The sequence below is a fragment of the Mus caroli genome, unplaced genomic scaffold (genome assembly GCF_978045245.1).
Source record: "Mus caroli unplaced genomic scaffold, Mus_caroli_1 scaffold_10, whole genome shotgun sequence".
Lineage (NCBI taxonomy): Eukaryota > Metazoa > Chordata > Mammalia > Rodentia > Muridae > Mus > Mus caroli.
The window spans coordinates 85,225,222-85,246,394 of NW_028227265.1; the positions used below are offsets into that span (position 1 = coordinate 85,225,222).

The 21,173-nt window shown below is 44.1% G+C and overlaps 1 protein-coding gene across 6 annotated transcripts in view; it reads right to left on the reverse strand.

Moving 5' to 3' along the window:
* Positions 1–1,430: 1,430 nt before the first annotated feature.
* Positions 1,431–21,173, reverse strand: part of Fat1 (FAT atypical cadherin 1) — a 119,540-nt gene continuing 99,797 nt past the window's right edge. For 4 of the 6 annotated variants that reach the window (XM_029480380.2, XM_029480377.2, XM_085844002.1 and 1 more), the window contains 14 exons: positions 19,700–19,914; positions 19,284–19,421; positions 17,628–17,771; positions 16,900–17,097; positions 15,748–16,549; positions 15,011–15,142; positions 13,436–13,593; positions 12,387–12,849; positions 11,349–11,502; positions 11,063–11,173; positions 8,824–9,455; positions 8,193–8,330; positions 3,306–3,341; positions 1,431–2,437 (listed from right to left, as the gene is read on the reverse strand). In XM_029480380.2, the coding sequence (XP_029336240.1) occupies positions 1,809–2,437; positions 3,306–3,341; positions 8,193–8,330; positions 8,824–9,455; positions 11,063–11,173; positions 11,349–11,502; positions 12,387–12,849; positions 13,436–13,593; positions 15,011–15,142; positions 15,748–16,549; positions 16,900–17,097; positions 17,628–17,771; positions 19,284–19,421; positions 19,700–19,914 (3,950 nt within the window). In that variant the 3' untranslated portion in view covers positions 1,431–1,808. The remainder of the gene's footprint in view (positions 2,438–3,305; positions 3,342–8,192; positions 8,331–8,823; positions 9,456–11,062; positions 11,174–11,348; positions 11,503–12,386; positions 12,850–13,435; positions 13,594–15,010; positions 15,143–15,747; positions 16,550–16,899; positions 17,098–17,627; positions 17,772–19,283; positions 19,422–19,699; positions 19,915–21,173) is intronic. The other 2 variants (XM_029480379.2, XM_029480381.2) reach the window with 1 other exon arrangement.

The window sequence follows — 21,173 nt, forward strand, 5'->3', positions numbered from 1 at the left end:
CAGAGGGAAGATGGGACTCCACCTCCAATGTAGTTCATTTCCTCCAGCTGTATTCCATGTTTGACAGACAAGCATTCTCTACTGGAATACTCGCTTCCCAGACATTCGTGCATGGCCACCTCAGCCATCTAACGGTTTCATTCAAATAACAGCTTGCCTTCTCCAAGTCCCAGGTCTCTTCTTCCCTCATACATCAAAATGTTTCCTTACTTAGCACTGTTCCATACACTGTTTTATAACTTACCGATCGGTCCGCACTTTACCCACCAAAGTGTAAGCCTCAAGCTAGGCTCAGTGTGGTACAATCTCCGACTGCCTGCAGATCAAGATGAGAACTCCCAGCTCCTTCTCCAGCACCATGCCTGTCTGTGTGCCACATGCTTCTCACCAGGACGGACTAAACCTCCACCACCGTAAGCCAGCCCCAAGGAAACGCTTTCCGTTAGAAGACTTGCCGTGGTCATGGTGTCTCTTCACAGCAATGAAATCCTAACTAAGTGGGTTCATCCAGAGACTGCAGAGTTAGTAAAGGCAACAAGATGCCCTCCTTCAACAGTGCACAGTGCTGACAGGCACAATATAGTACTGTGAAAATTCAAAAGGAGCACACTGAGAGCTTTAAAGGGTTGTATGTCATAGATGGACAGTTTTACGAATGTCAGCTATTTTAAACTGCATGACTTTACATGTGTGCGTATGCACACACACACAATTATAATTCATGTGTTTTACAAATGGACATGTTGGCAGGCAACTATAATCCCAGCGCCAGGGAAGCTGGTAGAGTATAGGGCTTATTGAACACCCAGATGCCCATTAAAACATTTATTGGCCATAAACTGCCACCTAGTGGCTAATATATAAGTATGGCCTGGCCTGGCTTTGCAACTGTAAAAAGACTTTACATCTATGTTGATCTCCCTTATTTCAATTTACCAGGTGGATCATGAACAGCAATATAAATGCAGAAGAAAACCAGGCAGTAAAGCTAAAGTATTTTATTAATAATTTATTGTCAGTAAGAAAGGCTGGCTAATGATAGTTTTCAGTAAAAACCTTTACAAGACCATTGCATCACAAATATACAGACACTATAAAAACCGTGTCGTGGTGGTTTTGGTTCTAAACAGGTATGCAGAAGGTCCCCTTCACACTTTCCAATAATGAAAAATGTTTATAATCCTAATACAGCAACCCATTTAATAAGACATGTCCAGTAACAGGTCATCCACACCCCATATGTACAGCTACACTGGACCGAAATGTGTCAATGAAATGTCATACTTCAGAGGGAAAGAACAGCGTGAAACCCTGGTTACATCAGAAAATCAGATGCTAGGCAAACGATGCTAACACCACACAGATCCAGCAGAAAACAAAAACACGAGGCGTCCTGAAAACCTAGGTAAAAACTAGGAGAGGGGAAAAAAAACAAAAAAAAATCAAATCTGTACATAAAATTTACACAAAGAAAGCAAAAATTAAAATAATCGGATCTATATAAATACATGAATCATGCTAACAAGACGACGACAGGACCGATTTCCGTTTCATCATTTTAACAGAGACAAATCTAAATACGAAAAGATGCTCAGGGGATGGGACAGGGGATGAAAACCCGGTCGATTACAGTCAGTTGGGACGCTGGAAATGGCTAACATGTCAAGAGGCTTGTGACTCCGTGCAGCCACGCCTACCGCGGCTCACCGAGAAGCGGCCCAGAGGGCTGCAAAAGAACAACGGCGGATGTCACCGATAGCATCTCTAGGTTCATGAAAGTCCAGGCACTTTGGGGAGGAGTTTGAGCGTCACACTTCCGTATGCTGCTGGGAATCTAGCGGAGGGATCGTCACCTCTTCGAAGTGGCCGTCGTCCCCGCTCTCGTAGTCGCTCATCATGACCTCAGACTCCACTTCACAGCACGCTGACACGTCGGAGCAGGAAGCCGTCGAGGCGTACACGGACATGGGCATGTTTTCTATGGTGGGCGCTTCGAAGTTTCTTTGATACCCTGGGGGGTAGGGGGGGTAGGGTTCTCTACATGGACTGTTCTCGCCAGCGCCTTGTTTCTGAGGTTCGGACATATCGGCGGGGTAGAAATTGGGCAGGTACTGATTCAGGTTGAACCTCTGCCGACTCCGGGAGGAAGATCCCAAGCTACCTGCTGCAGGCATGTCCCTGGGTGGGTGTATGGACTCGAACTGGTCGCTGAACTCTGGAGGCAATGGTGGCAGTTCGTCGGGTGCAGGGAAGTCCTCTGGTGGGGGTGGAAAGTCACTTTCAATGTCATAACCCCCAGGGTAATAGTCAGTATCGATGGCGTTTGGATCAGCCGAGTAGAGGGGTGTGTGCTCGTCGATAACCTCGTAATTGGGGAACTCTTGTATGTCTGGCAGAGGGACACTTGGCATCCAGTCTGATGTATCCCAGTGGTACCCTTGGTAGAAAAGGAAACAAGATTTCAGTTTGTTTCTCTTAGCTTCTATGCCTCGGGGAGAGAGCTCAGAGTATCAGACACAAGACACAGAGTTAGGTGTGCATTCATCCCAAGCCCATCGCTCCGCAAACTCCGCCCCGACACAGTGACTATTTCCGGAATGTGAACTTGCGGGTTTTAGACAGAAGCAGCTGTACCACTTAAAACACATGCAGGTTTTTTGTTTTGTTTTTTTTTTTTCTTTTTTCAAACAATTCTAACCACGCTTCAACTTTCCTTCTGTAACTGCTGGCCCTGTTCCATAGGAAGGCGGTACAGGAAGTTAGTAAGGGGCTTTCAAGCAGAAGGTCTCTACTGGGGGAAATTCCAAACATCACTGGGCTTTGTGCTGCCTGCCATCCAAAAAAATACTAATTAAGGCAAATCTAAAAGTAATAAAAATAGCTTTTAACACGTTAAACTCAGTAGTAAAGGCAGCAGTGGTTTCATTGGTCTCATTAGCCATGAATAGAACAATGAATTATTTTAATACTGGCTATGCAGCAAACCAAGTCCCTAAATCAAACAAAATATAACCAAATAATTATAAGCTATAACAATCTTTGTTACCATTTTAAAGTATGAAAATGCCCCCTCCCCGCTTGGTTGTTGTTTTCTTTAAAGAAAACCAAGGCCTAACTTAAGGGTAGGAGTTTCTGTTTTGAGAGCCGGGAGAAGGTTAGGTGATCCGTATTACAAGGCAGTGCACAACAAGGGGTTTAGTTACTGCGGTAGCATCAAGCACCCGGGAGAAGCCTGTCATCATTGGGTCGAGCTTTCCCAATGACTTCCAGTGATTATTAATGGACAGCTGGCATGCATAAGTCACCTCTTGGTTTGCTGAGGTCAGGAGCAGCCAAAGATTCTTTTGGTGGCAGAGTAGAAAGAAAAAGAAAACAGCGATAATTAAAATTGACAGACTTGGCTGAGACGGCAACCCAGATAAGCACATGGTACAATATAACGCGCCTGTCAAGGCCCAGGTGGCCGGACACGCTGTCTTTACCTCACTCTCGGCTAATGATCACAAATGAGAAAATCATGATGCTCAAACTAGATGGGATATGGCAAGGAGGAGATGAGAGATGATAAACTTGAGGCTTTGCTGTGTGTTTCCAGGGAAACACCTGCCTCAGGAAAATAATAAACTACAGATACTGATAAAAAAATTAAGTATTATTAAATTAATAAATTAATTGGTTACTTAAGGGACGATCTAAAAACATGAGCTACACAATGCACACACACACAGTGCACAGAAAAACCTTCAAAAGTATAAGTTCGGAGAAACTGGTATCACACGCTCAGACAACCAAAAGTTGACCATATCCCAACACCTTACTCACGTTCACTATGGTTTTTCTATGTATACTGTTAACCTTTCTCTAGTGAGCTCCCGAATTAACTACTTCATGGCATGGCCTCTTCCCATCAACTCTGCAACTGTACTCTCTCTCCCAGTGAGCACATTACACACAGAACTCTGGCCCCAAGTCGAAGGAAATGGATAGAAAGCACTCAGGACCATGGGATGCTCAGCCTGCCTAAGGTTCAGATTGGTTTTCTATCAGAAATGAGACGAAAAGCTCACAGATTATTGTGACATCTCAACAAGACAACGTGGGTCAAGTGTGGCCCAGCAGGTAAGTCACCATCATGGTAAGAGGAGTAGTCACAGTAGAACTGTAGCCAGTTTTCTAAACAGAGGTAATGCTTTCTGTGCATCCCATAATGTCTTTGAAAACTATGACAATGAAGTAATTTCTGACAAACTAATAGCTGACTGATATCTCTGGTAGGAGTTTAAATAAAAGTGGAAAAGATAGATGTTTCAAAAATATGAATAAAAGGAGTATTTAGGGGCGCTTTTTACACATCTTTTATAATATTCTAAATTCCTTTATAAATGAGGCCTGGCAACCTTTGTTGGACACTAAGCATTTGAACTTAGGTGCATTTCCCACTTTAAATTCACTTCAGATAAGAAGATAAATCAGTAGAAATCACATTGAGGAGACTTTAAATTTCTGCTTCTTTAAACTTATCAATATTTAAGATATTGGGATGTCATCCTGTTTCAGCTAAAACAGGGTAGACAAAATATGGATAACACTCTGATTCTCAAAGTGAAAGCACGGTACTTTTAAGAAAACAGATTGAGTCCTTTAGCAGCTGTGACCACTGAACTCACACTTGTCCTCCTCGCAATCTAGCAGATAACCATGCCTCTTCCACCTAAATGCGCCTGCTGACGTGTCCTTGCAGAAGAGTCATGTGTGTTTACTGATGATGCTGTCTGAAGACAGTTTGCACGTGGGCAGGGGGCACAGTGCATATGCATGTGTGTGTGCATTCGTGTGTGTGCGTGTGCATGTGGAAGCCCACGGTGGACACGGAGACTCATCCTCAGCCTCCCTTTCTCCAGCTTAAGCTTGCCTCGGCTTTCCAAGGCAGGAATTATCAGCAGATCACCGAGCCACTGATTTACATGAGTCCCTGGGATCTGAGCGATGGTCCTCACACCTCTGTGCCAAGCACTTTATCCACTGGGCCATCACTCCAACCCTGTGTGTACGCTCTTGATGGTCTAGGTAAGTTATTTGGAAGCACTGATTTTCACATTAGGAGATTTCTAGATCCAAATCAACTGGACATTTACTCAAAACGAAAGTCCTCAGGCTCAACACAATTACTCAGTCAGAAACTGGCGCTGGAAACCAGCCCCGAGTCTTCAACAGCGATCCATAACATTTAAAACAAGTAACGAAAAGACATGCATACAGATATTTTCACAATGCACTAGTACTGTGAACATAAATGTCCCAAAATGAAAGCCACCAAACCTCCCCAAAGGATGAACTATTTTAATAACAGGACAATAGGCAGACTCACAGCACCCCAGTTACAGTCACTGCAAACCACAGACACAAAACACAGACACTTATACCTTCTTTAGTCACCGTGTCAACGACAGCGTTGACAAGGTGTATTACAGTCACTATGGAAGCTTGTAAAAAGGCACAAAAGGAGCCAATTAGGAAAATCCTTCGTTAGTAGAAAACAGCTCATTAAGTAAAATTCCTTAACTCAATGCAATTTCTCCCCTAAACTGTGAAATTTGAGACCACTAGATAATTATTCAAGACCCTTGCACTAACTAACCCGCTAGTTACAGGTCTCAAGACACTTCAAATCAAGCTATAGGCTTGCCACTATTAGTCAAATGAATGAAATAACCAAGTTTTAGTAAAAGCTAGGGAAAAAGCTTTAGCCAAGTATTTTATACGATTATAGTTATGGAGTATATCAGGGGGAAATACAATTCAGGTTTGCGTCTCCTGGACAAACGGTTATATGTTCAAGGAACTGGTTGTTTGTCTGAGAATAAGGAAATCTAGGGAGACATAATTACAAGACTGGTTGTGTCCCTGTTGCTTAGCGTGTATTTCTCATGTCGCAGACGCCGTACAGATTGCTTTTGTCATTTGCATATTATTTTAAAGTACCAACATCAACGTGCATGTAAACTGGGTACATTCTAATCCTGAGACCTAATGGCTATTTAACCTAATGCACAGAAGAAAACATAACAAGACAAGCTTCCTGCTGTCACTAAGGCTCTCATGAGGGGGAAATGGAGAGATCACCCTGCATTAGCTGGGTGAGCTGAGGGGACAGGAATGGCCTGTCACAGGGAGCTGTCCCAGCTGTGACCCTGTAGAGCTTGGCATTCTGGCCACAGGTTCTGAACAGGGAATGAAAGGAGCCGTCAAAGCAGAGGCCTTAATTACCGGGAATGTGAGTGAATTCTAGGCACGGGAGAGAGAAGGAAACCAAAACCTCCCTCAGAGCTTTCAGCGAGGCAGGCCCCGCTGACATCTGAACTTCAGCCCTGAGACGTAGCAGCCTCCTAAACTACAGAACCACACGAGAACCGGCTGTGCTCTCTTGAGCCCTTAAGTGTATGGCTAGCCACTAAAAAGGCGTAGAAAACTGCCGATGAAATGATTTGTGCAGACGTGGCTCAGACTTGAAGTCTATGACTGAAAATGACTGACTGACTGATGTAGGGATTAAAACTACGGACAGTCCCTTGCAGGCTTTGCCTCACGCTGCTCCTGCCCAAAAATTAGCTTTGTAAGTAATCTGACAGTGACTTCTCCAAAGTGTCTGAATGTTGTTAAGAATGGGATTTCAACAATTAAAAAAAAAAAAAGAAAGAAAATGAAAAATTATTGACAAAATTCTTAAATGCATTTTTGAACAGCATTGAACTTACAAGGGCCAAAGTATAAATCATTTAAGCTGGCAAAACAAACATTTTAGGATTGAAACTAAGGGAAAAAAATAATCCTGCTTTGTTCTTGATGATAAGCAATAATATATCCGTATTCTCTACCCAAGAATAAACAAGGGTGTGCTGTAAGTAATGAAAAACATGCTTGAAATCTTCGAAGAACAGGACATATTTATAGTCATCTTTTTTTTTTTTTTTTTTTTGGTTTTTCGAGACAGGGTTTCTCTGTATAGCCCTGGCTGTCCTAGAACTCACTTTATAGACCAGGCTGGCCTCGAACTCAGAAATCCGCCTGCCTCTGCCTCCCGAGTGCTGGGATTAAAGGCGTGCACCACCACGCCCGGCATATAGTCATTTTTAATAAAGAAAAGGGCTCTGCAAATTTTTATAGATAAGCAGATGCAGAGATCCATAGATGTAGTCATTATAAATTTTACATCACTCTGGTCATGGATCATGTTATTTTTGGAAGTGATAGTTATTAGCAAGTTTCTTCTTTCCAATGATAAAATATTCTTAATGTGTAAACACACTGCAGTTTTACACAAGGAGAAAAATTTAAAATGGAGCCCATACTATCTGAGATTCAATTATTTCCAGTTGATAACCACTATTGTGGGGCTGATAATTTTTTGTACACGTGCTAATACGGTGAAGCTCTCTATCAGCGCCATCCACCCTGGGGGACACCAGATAAACAGAACTGGAGTCATAGAACCCGCTGCCAAACCTTCTTTGTTAGAAATATAATCCGACTTACTAGCCGTCTCTTAAACTCTGCTCTCAGTCAGAACGCTCTGATCCAAATGGGAGCTGGGGCAGCGGTGGTTGGGGAAGAGACAAATAAAACCTTGTAATACCGAAGGTATGACCAAAAGTGAACATTTCAGATTTCTACATATCTTTTCTCAGAGGGTGCTGCATGTTATGAGTGTGTACTGCATGGTTCCGAAAAACTGTTACAGAGATCTTGGAAAAAACCCCACAAAGCTTCCATAACACTTACTGTTATGCAAAAAAAAAAAAAAAAAAAAAAATATATATATATATATATATATATATATATATATATAATACCAGAGTAGCCAAACAAGGAAAATTAACATTATTTTCTTTCCTATTACTATAGCTAAAACATCTCTTGAGTAAGAACATTGTTTTATTTGACAGAAACCCTGTGCATGCGAGGCAAGTGCCCTATGCCTGAGTTACCTTTAAATATTTCCCCTGTGTAGGTCCATGCAAGTACTTATACCACAGTGTACATTTACTCCAAGGGGGACATGGGACGTTTTCATACTTAATTAGGGAACCTGGACTATCTATGATGTATGTGTCTATACGTTGGTATACAGCCTAAGGAATGACAGCAGCACTTCAAAGCGGCCACAGCCTCCCAGGTCAGCATCTGAAACCTACCATTGTCATCACAGGACTCTGACTGGAAGGAGCTAAGCGACTGCACCTCAGACAGGCTCTCCCGGGCACTGTATGGCTGGGAGGGCTTTTCCTCCAGGGGCTTCTTGGAGAGACAGGGATCCAGATCAACCACTTTAGCTGAAAGGGAGAGATGGCAGGTAAGCAGTGAGTTCCAAGTTCCCTAAGACTCATGGCTACACTCATGGCTACACTTAGTAAGAAAGTAGCTGCGCTTGTATGTGAGGGGAGGAGGAGCAAGCTAGAGGAGCATCCTAGAAACAAAACAATAGAAAGGTCTACACATATTCTCAACAGATCCAACAAATAATAAAAAAAAATTAGTATCTTAGTGACCCCACCATTTTTCTCGTTACAATAAAACACCCCCAAATCAAAGTTGATAATGTGTATCAGTTATATCTAGAATATTAATTAACACAACTAGATCTAATTGAATAAAAATAAAGCTCCCAATCCCCAGCCAGTAACTGGAATATGCAAACGAGTTTTCATGACCATTTCAGATTGGAAAGCTTCATTCATCATTAGCCCCGTAAACCACCTTAGCCAAGACAGGAACAGCACCACCACTCCTGCAGTACTGGCGAGACAGAAAACGTCACACCCTTACCGTCATAGTCAAAGTCCCAGCTAGGCTTCTGTATGGAGTCGCTGTCTGAGGGCGAGTTGGAAGGCGGCGGTGGAGGCAAGTTTGGAGCTACGCTGCACACAGCCACAGCTTTTCGATGCCCGTGCATAGACTCGGGGTTGAAGGTGCTGAATTCTGGATGCTCTGGGATCGCGGAGCCTTCAAAGGAATTGCGGTCAAGGTTGTTTCTCGAGTCGCTTGGAATGCTGGGAGTGTAGGAAATGGGACGGACTGGCACCTGGGGCGGGATGTCGGAGTAAATGTTCTTGTTCAGCTTTGAATCAAAATAAGGTCTCTGCAAGAAAGCCGTGGTTGGCCCCAAACGTTTGTCTTCAGGTTCAGCCTGGTGTTTCTTCTTCCGACTGATCATCTTCCGGCAGAGGACGAACACCATCACTAGTAAGACTATCCCAGCTATAAACACAATAATCCCTATTCCCTCGGCCAGTCCGATGTTCCACGGGGTGGACACGTAGTGGTTGGGAGAGGCATCCTCACAGTGCTTCCCTCTGTACTCCTGGCTGCAGTTACAGTGATAGGAGCCGTGTGTGTTCTCGCAAAGGGCCCCGTTCCGACAGGGGTTCCCAGCACACTCATCGATGTCACTCTGACATCTGCCAAGAAGAAAGACCTTTGCAGTACATGTCAGACTGCACCTGTCCTAGAATTCTTCAGGATCGACACTAAACATACCCATCCTTCATAAGAGATGCCAAAACAAAGCTGGATGGGAAACAATCAGAAAATATCCAAAAACGGGAACCAGAAGAGGGCTTTTGTGAATTAGTTACATGGTCATAGGCTGAATGGATATTTAGGAGCCAACCATATCAAGCAATATCTAGCTGCATTTTTCCGGAATTAATTAGATAACTGAACCAGTTCAATAGGTTAAAACATAGGCTGTTCTCAGGTTTCACAATCAAGCTATCATTTATTTAGCAATTTTAAAAGCTAAGGTACATTTTAACAAGTGGTGTGTGCTGCAAACCCTTCTCCTAGGCCAGGTTGAATTTCAGTGAAAATGGTCCTGTTTGGGATTAGGACGGTTCTGGAAGACCTATGAGGGAATAGAAAATGCTCTCCATTTTAAAACGCTATTCCTTCTGGAATTAGAGTCATCTTCTTTCGCACGTCACTATCACAGAATAGATCAAAGACAGTTCCTTCTGCTTTTCTAAACAGGGGCACAGGGAACACATGGCTTGTACACGGCCACCCTCAATTCTGAGGCTCTTTCCCATTTGAAAAAAAAAATATCTACTTCCAAATTATGAGCAAGTCGTTATTATAATAACGACTCTGAACACTGATATATTCTTGACAAACACACTGATTAAAATTGGGGAAATCCACAGATGTACCAGGGCTGCAGAACTAAGCGCAAAATTCAGGATTATAATGACTCCAAGGACAAAACAATATAGAATAAATACAGGCAGACCGCACCAGCAGCCTAATGAGACTGAGGGGTGCTCGCCTGAATGTCCTTTGCTAGACATTTAAATATTACATGTACCCAGTAGCTTTGCTATTGAGACTGGGTCTTATCATTGTTATGGCTTGATAAGGTTGGCTCCCAAATATCCATTCAGCCTATGACCATGTAACTAACCCACAAAAGGCCTCTTCTGGTTCCCGTTTTTGGATATTTCTGAGTGCTCTGATTGAGCTAGAACTATGTAGACCATGCTGGCCTGAAAAACTCAAGCGATCCACCGGCCTCTACCACCTGAGTGCCGGGAGTGTGTCTGAGCCTGATTTCACTAACTTTTGAAGCGATAGCATCTGAAATTAGTTTCTTATGCATTTTTTTTCTCAAGATATATAGGTGTATTATTTTTTGAGAGATCTAAATGTCTAAATATCTAAATCCTAACCACCTCTTAGGCTTATTCTGGGGATTAGTATAATTAATAACAATAATTAGTATAGTTACTGTAACTGCCCAGCAAGATGCTGGATCTATGTTGGTACAAAACACTGTGTGAGAAACCATGATGAGTACCTTCAAAAAACAGGAAGAAATGCAACCAGATTACAAGCATTTGCTACCGCCAAGGACCCACACTGGCAAGCTTTGATCCATTCTTTTGTCTCAAGACTTTCATAAAAAATGCCAATGAGAATCACCATGTCCTGACCTGATGTGGTGTGAGTTAACGGTCGGCACGCTGTGGAAAGGGTGCAGCAGAAACGAAGCTTCAAAGAAACCATTTACCTTTCTCCCCTAAAGCCTGAGTCACACTGACAGACAGCACCATCCAAACTGTCAAAACACGTTCCACCATTCTTACAGGGTTCATCTTTGCAGTACGGACTAAGCTGACATCTAAATAAGGAAAAACACATGCAAAAAGAAAAAAAACAAAAAAAGCCCTCATGAGTTCACTGCGAGTAAAAAACAGACAGCATTAACAGCGAAGAACACTGTGGCCCATCCGGTGCAGAATTCCATGCTTTAACATTTCACCTTACAAGTCACTAAGAAAGAGATACAAACATACCTCTGACCAGTGTATAGCCCCCTGCACTGGCACACAAAGCCGCCGTTGTCTACCATGCACGTTCCTCCGTAGAGGCAGGGGTTGGAGGAGCACGGGTTGACGCTCACCTCACAGAACGTCCCTACGTACAACGCGCTGCACTTGCAGTAATAACCTACACCATGGAAAAGAACAGAAGACCCAGTCAGTGACCGCAAGAGGTTTTACGTCCTTATACCTTTATGCTCAAGTGAAGATACGGTGCCCCAACAGCTACGAAACGGAGTAAAATTCCCATTCTCTCCAGGTGCAGTTATCTATAGGGGTCGAAAACCTCTTTTCTAAACTACTGGGACCAGAAATGATTCAGACAGTGGAGGGTTGGTTTTTTGTTTGTTTGTTTGTTTTGTTGTTGTTGTTTATTTGTTTTTGTTTTTTAGGTTTAGGAGTATTTCCTATAGATTTTACAGCTGGAACATTTCTAAACTGGAAATCTGATATTCAAATACCTCTAACCCTGGAAATTTAAATAATACATTGGGGGCAGGGAGGGGTGTCAGAAAGTTCTGGATTTGGGAGCCTTTTAGAATTATTTTAAAATTTAGTATGTTTTGTGACTAGATTTAGGTAATAAAATTTATATATGGCTGGTGGGTCAAATGGAAAGGGCAGGAGAAAAAGGCCCATTGGTGGACATACACTAAGCAACAGCAGTCAACAACGGTTTTACTACCACAAGTAGTGTTCCCAGCGACATGCAGTTAGAGACCGTGGCAAGATAGTTCACTTTTCTCCCTTAAAAGCTGGGCCTGGCCCTAGCCTATCTTTGGCTATGGTCACTGCTGCAGGAGGAAAAGAGCACAGTAAACATTGGTTCCTGAGACCAGACCAACGTTATGACACAAGCCACTGAGTCCTGACCACCTTTCCTGTGACAAAGACAAGAAGCGATGACATCACTGAATGGGAGGAGGCAAACCAATGCTATTCGGGAGAGTTGCCTGTAAATGTGCATGCATGTGGGTACCATCTGAGCGACTGCAGCTTCACGAAGCCTACCTCCAGTAGGCGAGGGATTGCAAACGCCTCCATTTTGACACGGGCTGCTGGAGCAGTCTTCTGTGGCGGTCAATAAGCACCCATGAGACAGATCCACCCACTCTTCGATGTGCGCGTAGGCTCTTGGCTTGTTGTTCAGAGGCAACTCCTGCCCATTCAAATAAATAGAATCCATGCAGCCCCTGAAGCCATTGGCCACCTGGGCGCCTCGCCCATGCTTTGTCCCTTGCTGGCGGAGGTGGCCACCAAAAAAGACGTAGTTGTCCAGGTTGAGGGTTTTCAGAGCCCCTGGCGCTGTGCCCGAAGCGGTGTGGACTTCATCCAGAACCAGCTTGGCATAATTGCCCTCCACTTCCAGGGACACCGCGTGCCACTGCCCGTCGTTGACCTGAATGCTCTGGACGGAGACAATCCCAGGGCCGCTTCCACAGTCAAATTTGTACTGCAGTCTTCCGGTATGAATCTACAACAGAATAAACATCGTTCACACTGATCGCATATGATCTTCAGCATCAGTCTGTGCAAAATCTACATACAAGAGGGGGATGTTTAGTGAACAAAGGTAGAAAGAATACAAGTTTGCATCTAGGTGCCACAAACTCATTCATCTACTACACGAATAATAAAAATGGATCATCTGGGGGCTCCCAAATGCCAAGTGTACATCCAAAACTAACAGGGACGTGACTAGTTATTAACTGCTAACTGAACACACACAGCATACACACACGCACACACACACAAAATACCACGTAGAATTTCCATTTAAACGCCAATATTAGCACGGTATCACGAAGAGACTTGAATGTTAGCTGTCACGTGTCTCAAAGTTTTTGTTGAAGAATATCAAAAGTAAATTTCTAGGCTACCGGGCGGGGAGCAGAAAGAATTTTTGACTACACCCAAGTGTCAACGTTATCCAGGCACTTGCCATGCGCAGTAAAACCACCTTTCTTAGTTTGTTTTTAGACGGGACAGTCAGGACACGAGGTAGAATTTAAGTTTCATGGTCTCCCTTGGTCTGAGGTCACAGGATGCAGAAGCCATACCTCTAGGATGCTGTAGTCAGTCCCTCGTGCGTACATGACAACCGCGTGGGAGGAGTAGGTTCTCAGACGCATGCTCAGCTTCATCTCCAGTCTGTTCTCATTCTCCAGCAGACGGTACTTCACAAAGCTGTTTCCCGTGAAAGTTATAGATGAGCTCCCTACGGATATCAGAAGAAAGTTCTATCAGCATCAAACTTAAGCATGGCATCGACAGTGAGCATGATCGATCGCCTTCCCTCCCTGGAGGCTGACTTTGGTTTGTTTTTGTTTTTTTTTAATTTAAAATTGCAGCAATGGGGAACGTGTCCATTGGCTTTCACAGACAGCACAGCACACACAGCTGACTCTCAACGAGGAAGAGACTGAGAGCTCTGTGTTAGAGAAATAAAGTCTAAAATAATAACAAAAATAAATATAAAAATGTTCCGCATAAGTTATTAGTAGGCAATTTGAGGGGAAAAAAAAAAGGAGTGTAGCCTCAAGGTGATTAGGCAAAACCTGTCAGACAAAAACACAAAACAATCCCCATTTCTCCAAGAAGATGAAAATCCTATCAGCCTCTGGAAATGAAAATTAAGTTATGCAGAACTGACTAAATAAAAACTCAATTTCAAAGTGACAAAAGGCACATTTAACAAAATAGAAGTCCAATACTAAGACGCGAGGGCAGATTGTAATAAAAAGCATATTAATTATAATACCCAGGGTTCTACTCATTCAGAAACAGACAGCCCAAGAGGGCAGACACACTATAGGAAATGCAAGCACCAACTAATTAGCAGAGTGATTCCTTCTTCCATAAGCAGCCAAAAACATTAAAAACTTCAGTAAGATTTCAATTCCACTAGGGAGAAAGTATGGATTTTAATTGAAAGCTTTCAAAACAGATAAAAGAGAATGAGACAGGAGACCTTTATGTATGCCTGGAAGAAATGGAAACTATTTGTTCAACTACTTTGGAAACTAATATGACAGTATACCTAAAAAATAAATAAATAAATAAATAAATAAGATGTATTTAATTTTTGACAGCAGATTCTAGTTTTGGAATATCATAAACAAAAGGGGAATAGCACCAACCTATAAAGATGAACTTGAAAAGATTTTTTTAACAGGAAAGATACATTCTTTAACAGGAGGACATATATAGAATGGTGACTAAATCCGGGTCTAGTTATTAAGGACAGTGAGGATTACGCACACACAATGGGCTTGGAACATGTCTTTAATGAGCTAAGTAGGGGAATAAAGCAAGAAGCTGAGGACTGTAGGAGAAATCAGGCAAAAGAGGATTAGAGAGAAACAAGAAACTATGAAGCCCCACAGTCTATGCAGCCATTGCCCCACCCTCCACCCCCCAACCCTCTCAGGCCAGGGCAGGGGCGTGGCATGGCCGAGGCAGGGGCGGGGCTGAGGGCTCAACAGCTTAGTGAGGTCCTGCTCTCTGCCCATCGCTCCCCTTACACCTCGATATAACCTGCACATAATTCTTTCTCCAATAATGAAAGTTATCAAAGCACTGCTGAGGATGGTTTGAAATGAATTCACATGTGAGGAATTCCTGGGAGTGTTTACCTGGGCATTTACCGAAGCCGCCCCCGGGGCACACACAGCTATACTTCTCCTCTCGGGGATCTGCGACACATTCAGATCCTGCGGGACAGGGGTTATCTTCACACCCATGGTGGACAGGTGGGCATTTCCCGTCTTTATTTAGAAAAGCAAGAGGAAGAGAAGAGAGAACACAGGAATTAGGAAAATGATCACTACTGTTGTTCCCATTCATTCATTCATTCATTTTTGTGAGTGTTGGAGGGTTGACTCTCAGACCTCCTGTATGCTAGATCGGCACTCATCCACTGACTTACATTATCTCCAGACCCCTTTTCATTGTTTCATTTTGAGATGAGATATCATTATGCTGCCCAGGCTGACCTGGACTCACTTATGTAGCCTGGGCTGGTTTTGAACTTACAAACCTTCCAAACAGATGAGACCATAGGCCTGGCCATAAAATCATCATCATCATCATCTCCTCTTCCTCCTCCTCCTCCTCCTCCTAACATTTTAAAGTTTAATGTGTATGTGTGTTTTACCTGCATGTATGTCTACGTACCACCTGGGTACCTGACACCCTTAAAGTCACAAGAGGGCATCTCTGGATCTGAAGTTACAGATGGTCATGGGCCACTATGTGGGTGCCAGAAATCATCAAACCTAAGTCTCATGGAAGAGTAGCCAGTAGGTTCTTAACTGCTAAGCCCCCTACCACAGTCTTTAACGCTCTTCTCCACATACATAGGCGCTATTACCTTTGCAGAGACACACTGCTGTTCTGTGGTGTCGGGGAGTCACGAAACTCAGTCTGGCCGTGCTGTGAGTCGACATGACGCTTTCATCCACAGACACCTTCTCATCACAGAACTTCCACGGGCAATCCAACCCTGCACAGAGCTTCTGGAACACATCCAGGATCCTCACACCAATGATTTCCTCAACGTCCGTCACGGAAGAATTAATCTTATGCAGAAGTTGCTTTGTTGAAACGTGGGTGCCGCCTGACCTCTCGACAAAGAGTAAGACGTCCAGATGCGAATGGGGTTCAGAGGGCTGCAGGCTGACGATCTGTATGTCGTTCTTCCGGACGCCCAGGATGTTGCGTAGGGCTCGCTGGAAGTTGCGCCAGTAGTCACCAACAAACTCCTCCGGGGTGAGATTCGCGAAGCGAATGGCGACGGTGTGGTTCAGCATCTCCTGGGTCACTTGTTGGATGTGCACGGTGATGTCGGCCACCGTGGTGAATTTCCCATCTGTCACGCTGACATTGAGAAGGTACTGGCCTATGTCCAGTTTTCTGTGTGCAATCAGCTTGCCCCCCGCGCTGGAGACAGAGAACAGGCCATCCATGTGGGGATCCAGACTGTACGTCAAGGTGTCATACACGTCCTGGTCGGTGGCGTGGATCTTTCCTATGACCCCACCTGAGTATTCCTCTCCAAAGGCGGTGATGAAAATCTCTAGTGGCAAGATGGCAGGAGGGTGGATGCTTTCCTCGATCACCCTGATGTCAATGTGTGTCATCGATGACAGCTGAGGCTTTCCGCTGTCAGCCACCTGCAAAGACAGAAGGCGTTACTGCGATCTCCTAATAAAAATACATGACACAGTCCACTTGTGCTCTGCCCACATATCAACTGCTAGGCATTCATTTCTTGTCATGAAGCCCAGTGAGGAAAAGGACAACTGTTTTGTCCCTTACTCATATGGACACTGAGTCACACTCCTGCTTGGGAAGGAGTAGCCAAAGTGCCACCAAGACAAAACCAGACGTGAGCTCAAAAAAACAAACCATATTCTTTTTTGTTTTCCTGTAAGGATGAGTAAGCTATCTAAATATACAAAGATGGCCACCTGTGGATGCTCTCTGAGCACCCCAGGGAACCCATGAAGACTTCGATCGGTACCTTAACGTGCAGAAGGTGATGATCCTTCACTTTCCTCTTGACCGTCGCCGCTGTCAGGAGGACCCCGTGCTGATTCACCTCAAAGGCGTTGTCATCATTTCCACTCACAATAGTGAAGAAGAAGGGGGGGCCGTTGTGGGAAGAGTCCTTGTCTGTCACTACCAGCTTCAGGACGCTGAAACCCACGGGTTTGTTCTCCTGTGTAACAAACAAAGAACAAAAAGCTATCAAGACAGGGACATGTGAGGCTTCCCGGTAAATATACAGACAATTAAACCTCAATTCTAGTGCATCAAGGATGAGAGAAGACAGAGAGGCATGGGGGATTGGAGAGGGCAGAACATGGGGACTGAGAGAAGTAACAGGAGGAAGGAGATCTGAGAAGAGTCAAGGGAATGGAACAGCATCCATGGGGTTAGTGAGAAGGATGGTGAGGAACCAGAGGGGGCGGGGGCGGGGGCGGGGTTGGACCAGTGCAGTCGAAGACAGGATTAGGAAAAGTTCTTCCTAGGACAGTGAGAATATCTTTCCTAAACCAAAGCACAGCATGGAGTGAGGAATGCTGAGCTGAGTCCTGCAAACACCTCTGCTATACTAAGACAGGGGCTCCTCTACAGTTTTCTAGAAAACGAGTCTGGAAAGGAAAGCTACTTCCCATGAGTGTCTGGAGCCAGTCAGAGATGGAAGAGGCTGCACACCCCTCCCCCCCGAGTGCGCCACCCATTTACCTGGATGATGACACTGTAGTTGTCTCTGGAGAACAGGGGAGCATTGTCATTGACATCGGAGACATCGATGTTCACCGTGGTTGTGTTGACTCTGGGTGGATTGCCGTTGTCGGCAGCTTGCACCGTGAGTGTATAACCTGAGATCTTTGCCACGGGAAAGAGAGAACAACGTGTGTCACCTGAATGGTGCCAATCAACCGGGAACCACTGATGTCATTTGTCTGGGCAATTCCCTAAAATTAAAATAACAACTCCCAACCAGTGAGGGAGTGGGTGCACTATTTTCTCAACAGAGATGGTTATCAGCAAGAAGCAGATTCTCTGCTCTCTCCCATTACAGGTCTTATTAAAGTACTTGATCTCGAAACTCTGACAGCTCTATTAGAATACAAAGACAAATTATGCAAATGACCAGAAGAAACCAAACCGCTGACCTGGCTCAAAGGCTGTTACTTTGGTAATACCACAGGTAGCATCTTCAACAGAGGCTAAGGCTTACAGAGCAGGGGGTAGAGACTTGAGCTGCGTCTCACCCCAAGTGCAGACTCATTTTCAGCATCTCAAGATGTGCCAGGTCACCGTCACCTTCAATTTCACACTTGGGTTATACTTAGCCATTTAAATCCCTCAAGGTAATATCTGTGGCCACTTGCAAAAGAAATCAAGTCAAGTGAGACAGCTTCCCTGTTAGGGCAGTTCCCTGTTACAGTATCTTTAGAGCGAGCACTGGGCCGGGAAGATGGATAAGTCCTGGAGTACCATTCTGTAGGACATCAGTCTAGCCAATGCTCGACCACACAGCCTTGAGAACTCCATCAGGTCACAGTGGATACACGGGTGTTAAAAGTGCTAGGTTCTTTAGTGACAATTACTAAATTTCAGTCAAGTTGGTTGACTGAAATTTCAGTCCGAGTTTTCAACACACAGAAATCAGAGGCAAGAGTACTGTGAATTTGAGTCCAGCCTGAACTATATAGCAAGATCCGAGTTTAAAAAAAAAAAAAAAAAAAAATCACATTTTGCTCCTCTGCCTAGTACAATAGATCCTTCTGAGCCTAAGAGTCAATCAAGCCTCCCAGACTCTTAAGAACATGCCACTCAAAAATAGTAAGCCAGTGGAAGAGCTGGCTCCGCCCCTCCTGAGCGGAAGTGTGGCCCACTTCTCCCTGGCTCTCCACAGTTGATGGCTTCTGGCAAGGTTGCTGATCTCTTGTGGGGCTGGACACTGGGGGTTTGTCCACTGAGTACATGGGCAACACAAGACTGACTACCTGGGTTTTGGTTTTTGGTTATTTTTGGTGGGAGAAGGGGAGCAGACATGAGAGGAAAGAGAGTTGAGTTTAGGAAGTAAGTGCAGTTTAGGGTGCATGATGGGAGATTCCCAAATAATGAAGGAAAAAAGACAGTCACAATAAAACAACAACAAACAAACAAAAAAGACCAAACAAACAAACAAACAAACAAAAACAACTAACCAAACAAAAAGAGCCCCCTAAGAGCCAAAACTTTAACTGATTTTCAAATACTTCTGTCCTGGCTCAGCATATCCTAAGATGATGGTGCTACCCTTTGGGGTCTTCACATTATACCAAGCAGGTCCGAACTAGTATTGCTTTAGTGCTTTGATACCAATTTAAGTCCCCCTTTTAGGCTTACCGTTTCCCGGTCTAGGGGCTTCGTCACTTTCACTTCTCCTCTGACAGGGTCAATTGTGAACGGACTTCCCTGGTTCCCCTCTATAATGGAGTAGTGGATGTGGCTGTTTGAGGGGCCATCAGCATCGTCAGCCATAATCTAGGAAACAACAGAGGAAATAACAGCTAGCTTATTCACGGCAGTTACTTAAAAGCCACTGATTGGCTGAGCAACGGGCTTCCTGGTTTGCAGTGTGAAGACTCACACATCCTCATGGGACAGGACAGCATGAGCGCTCTAGCCTTGAGCCATGTCCTCTTACTGAACAACTGCAACCCTCTAACATATTTACAACAGAACCAGTTTAAGAATGAGAGTGACTTTACTAATCACCCCTTCAAGATCCAACAGAGGCAGCTGTGAGGGAAGAGACGCACCGTAATGACAGGCTGCTCGAGAGCCGCATCTTCACTGACCACGGTGGTGTAGGTGTCTTGGCTGAACACGGGGCTGTTATCGTTGATGTCTGTGACGTTGATGTTCACGGTCGCCACGTCACTCAAAGAAGGCGTGCCTCCATCTGTGGCTTCCACGGTCAGGTAATACTCATGGGAGCTTTCATAATCCAAGTTCTCAATGATAAATATGGCCCCTGTATGGACAGACAGAATTACGTCCAGCCCACGGCAGCTCCATTTCTTATTACAACGATGATGCCTCTTAACACATGTAGTTCTCAATGCAAAAAATAACTTGTATGTCTTCAGCTTTAATTCAGTAATTAAAAATTATGATTTTTTTTACCCACCCAACATCCCTGTTTATTTCCTTTATTTTTATCATATTCCTGGTGGCATTAGTCAATAACGCTCTCTCTCTGCTTTAAATGACTATAATGCTTTTAAAATGATGGTGGCTCTTAGTCCTTCTTTGATGTGGTTCACTACAGACTTTAATACTTTTTTTTAAAAAAATTCAACTCAGTGCGTTTTGCTTCCCTTCTTATTGTTACTATTGTCATGAATGTTCTTCTGAAAAGAATACAGTAACTCGCCACTTAGTCTTGTTAAATATCCCCTCTGAGAATGGAACCCTGGGATTGTGCTGCTTCTAATACTAGCAGTTGGGAGGCTGGGGCAGGAAGAATAAGCACATAAGACCTGTCTGGACAACACACCAAGATCTGGTTTCAATAAACAATTAAAGAAATAAAATAAGATCCCTCGCTGATTTAACAATACTTGAAAGAACACTCTGCTCGACCTACTCCATCCTACTTGAAAGGATAATTGCTACAAGAGTCCCACGGATATTATATAAGACATTCAAATTACATTAAAAGTCATGAGACACCTTATTCTTCATCAGAAATAGTCACACACCACACACACAACTAAGCGCAGCCTGGAAGAGTTACATTTTACAATGTCCTGAGAGTGCAAAAGCATTTTAGACCACAGGCTACCAGCATTAGTCACAAAGCAGGAGTTAGTAATGGTTGATCTTTAACGCGGCTGGCTCCTTAGAATCCAATCTCCTTTGACTGGTGTATGTAATGAGTAAAGAAGTCAACTTATAGAATTAATAGATGTTCAGTATAGGAACATCTGTCAGGAGGAAGTCACTCTGTGTACCTTTGATATCAGGATTAAATGAGTAATTATACAACGTTATCACCACTAAGCATCCTGCCTTGGCACACCTGGGTGTACTGGCTGGTTTTGTGTGTCAACCTGACACAAGCTGGAATTATCACAGAGAAAGGAGCCTCCCTTGAGGAAATGCCTCCATGAGATCCAGCAGTGGGGCATTTTCTCAGGGGGTGATCAAGGAGGGGAGGGCCCATTATGGGTGGTGCCATCCTTGGGCATCCCTTGGGTTCTATAAGAGAGCAGGCTGAGCAAGCCAGGG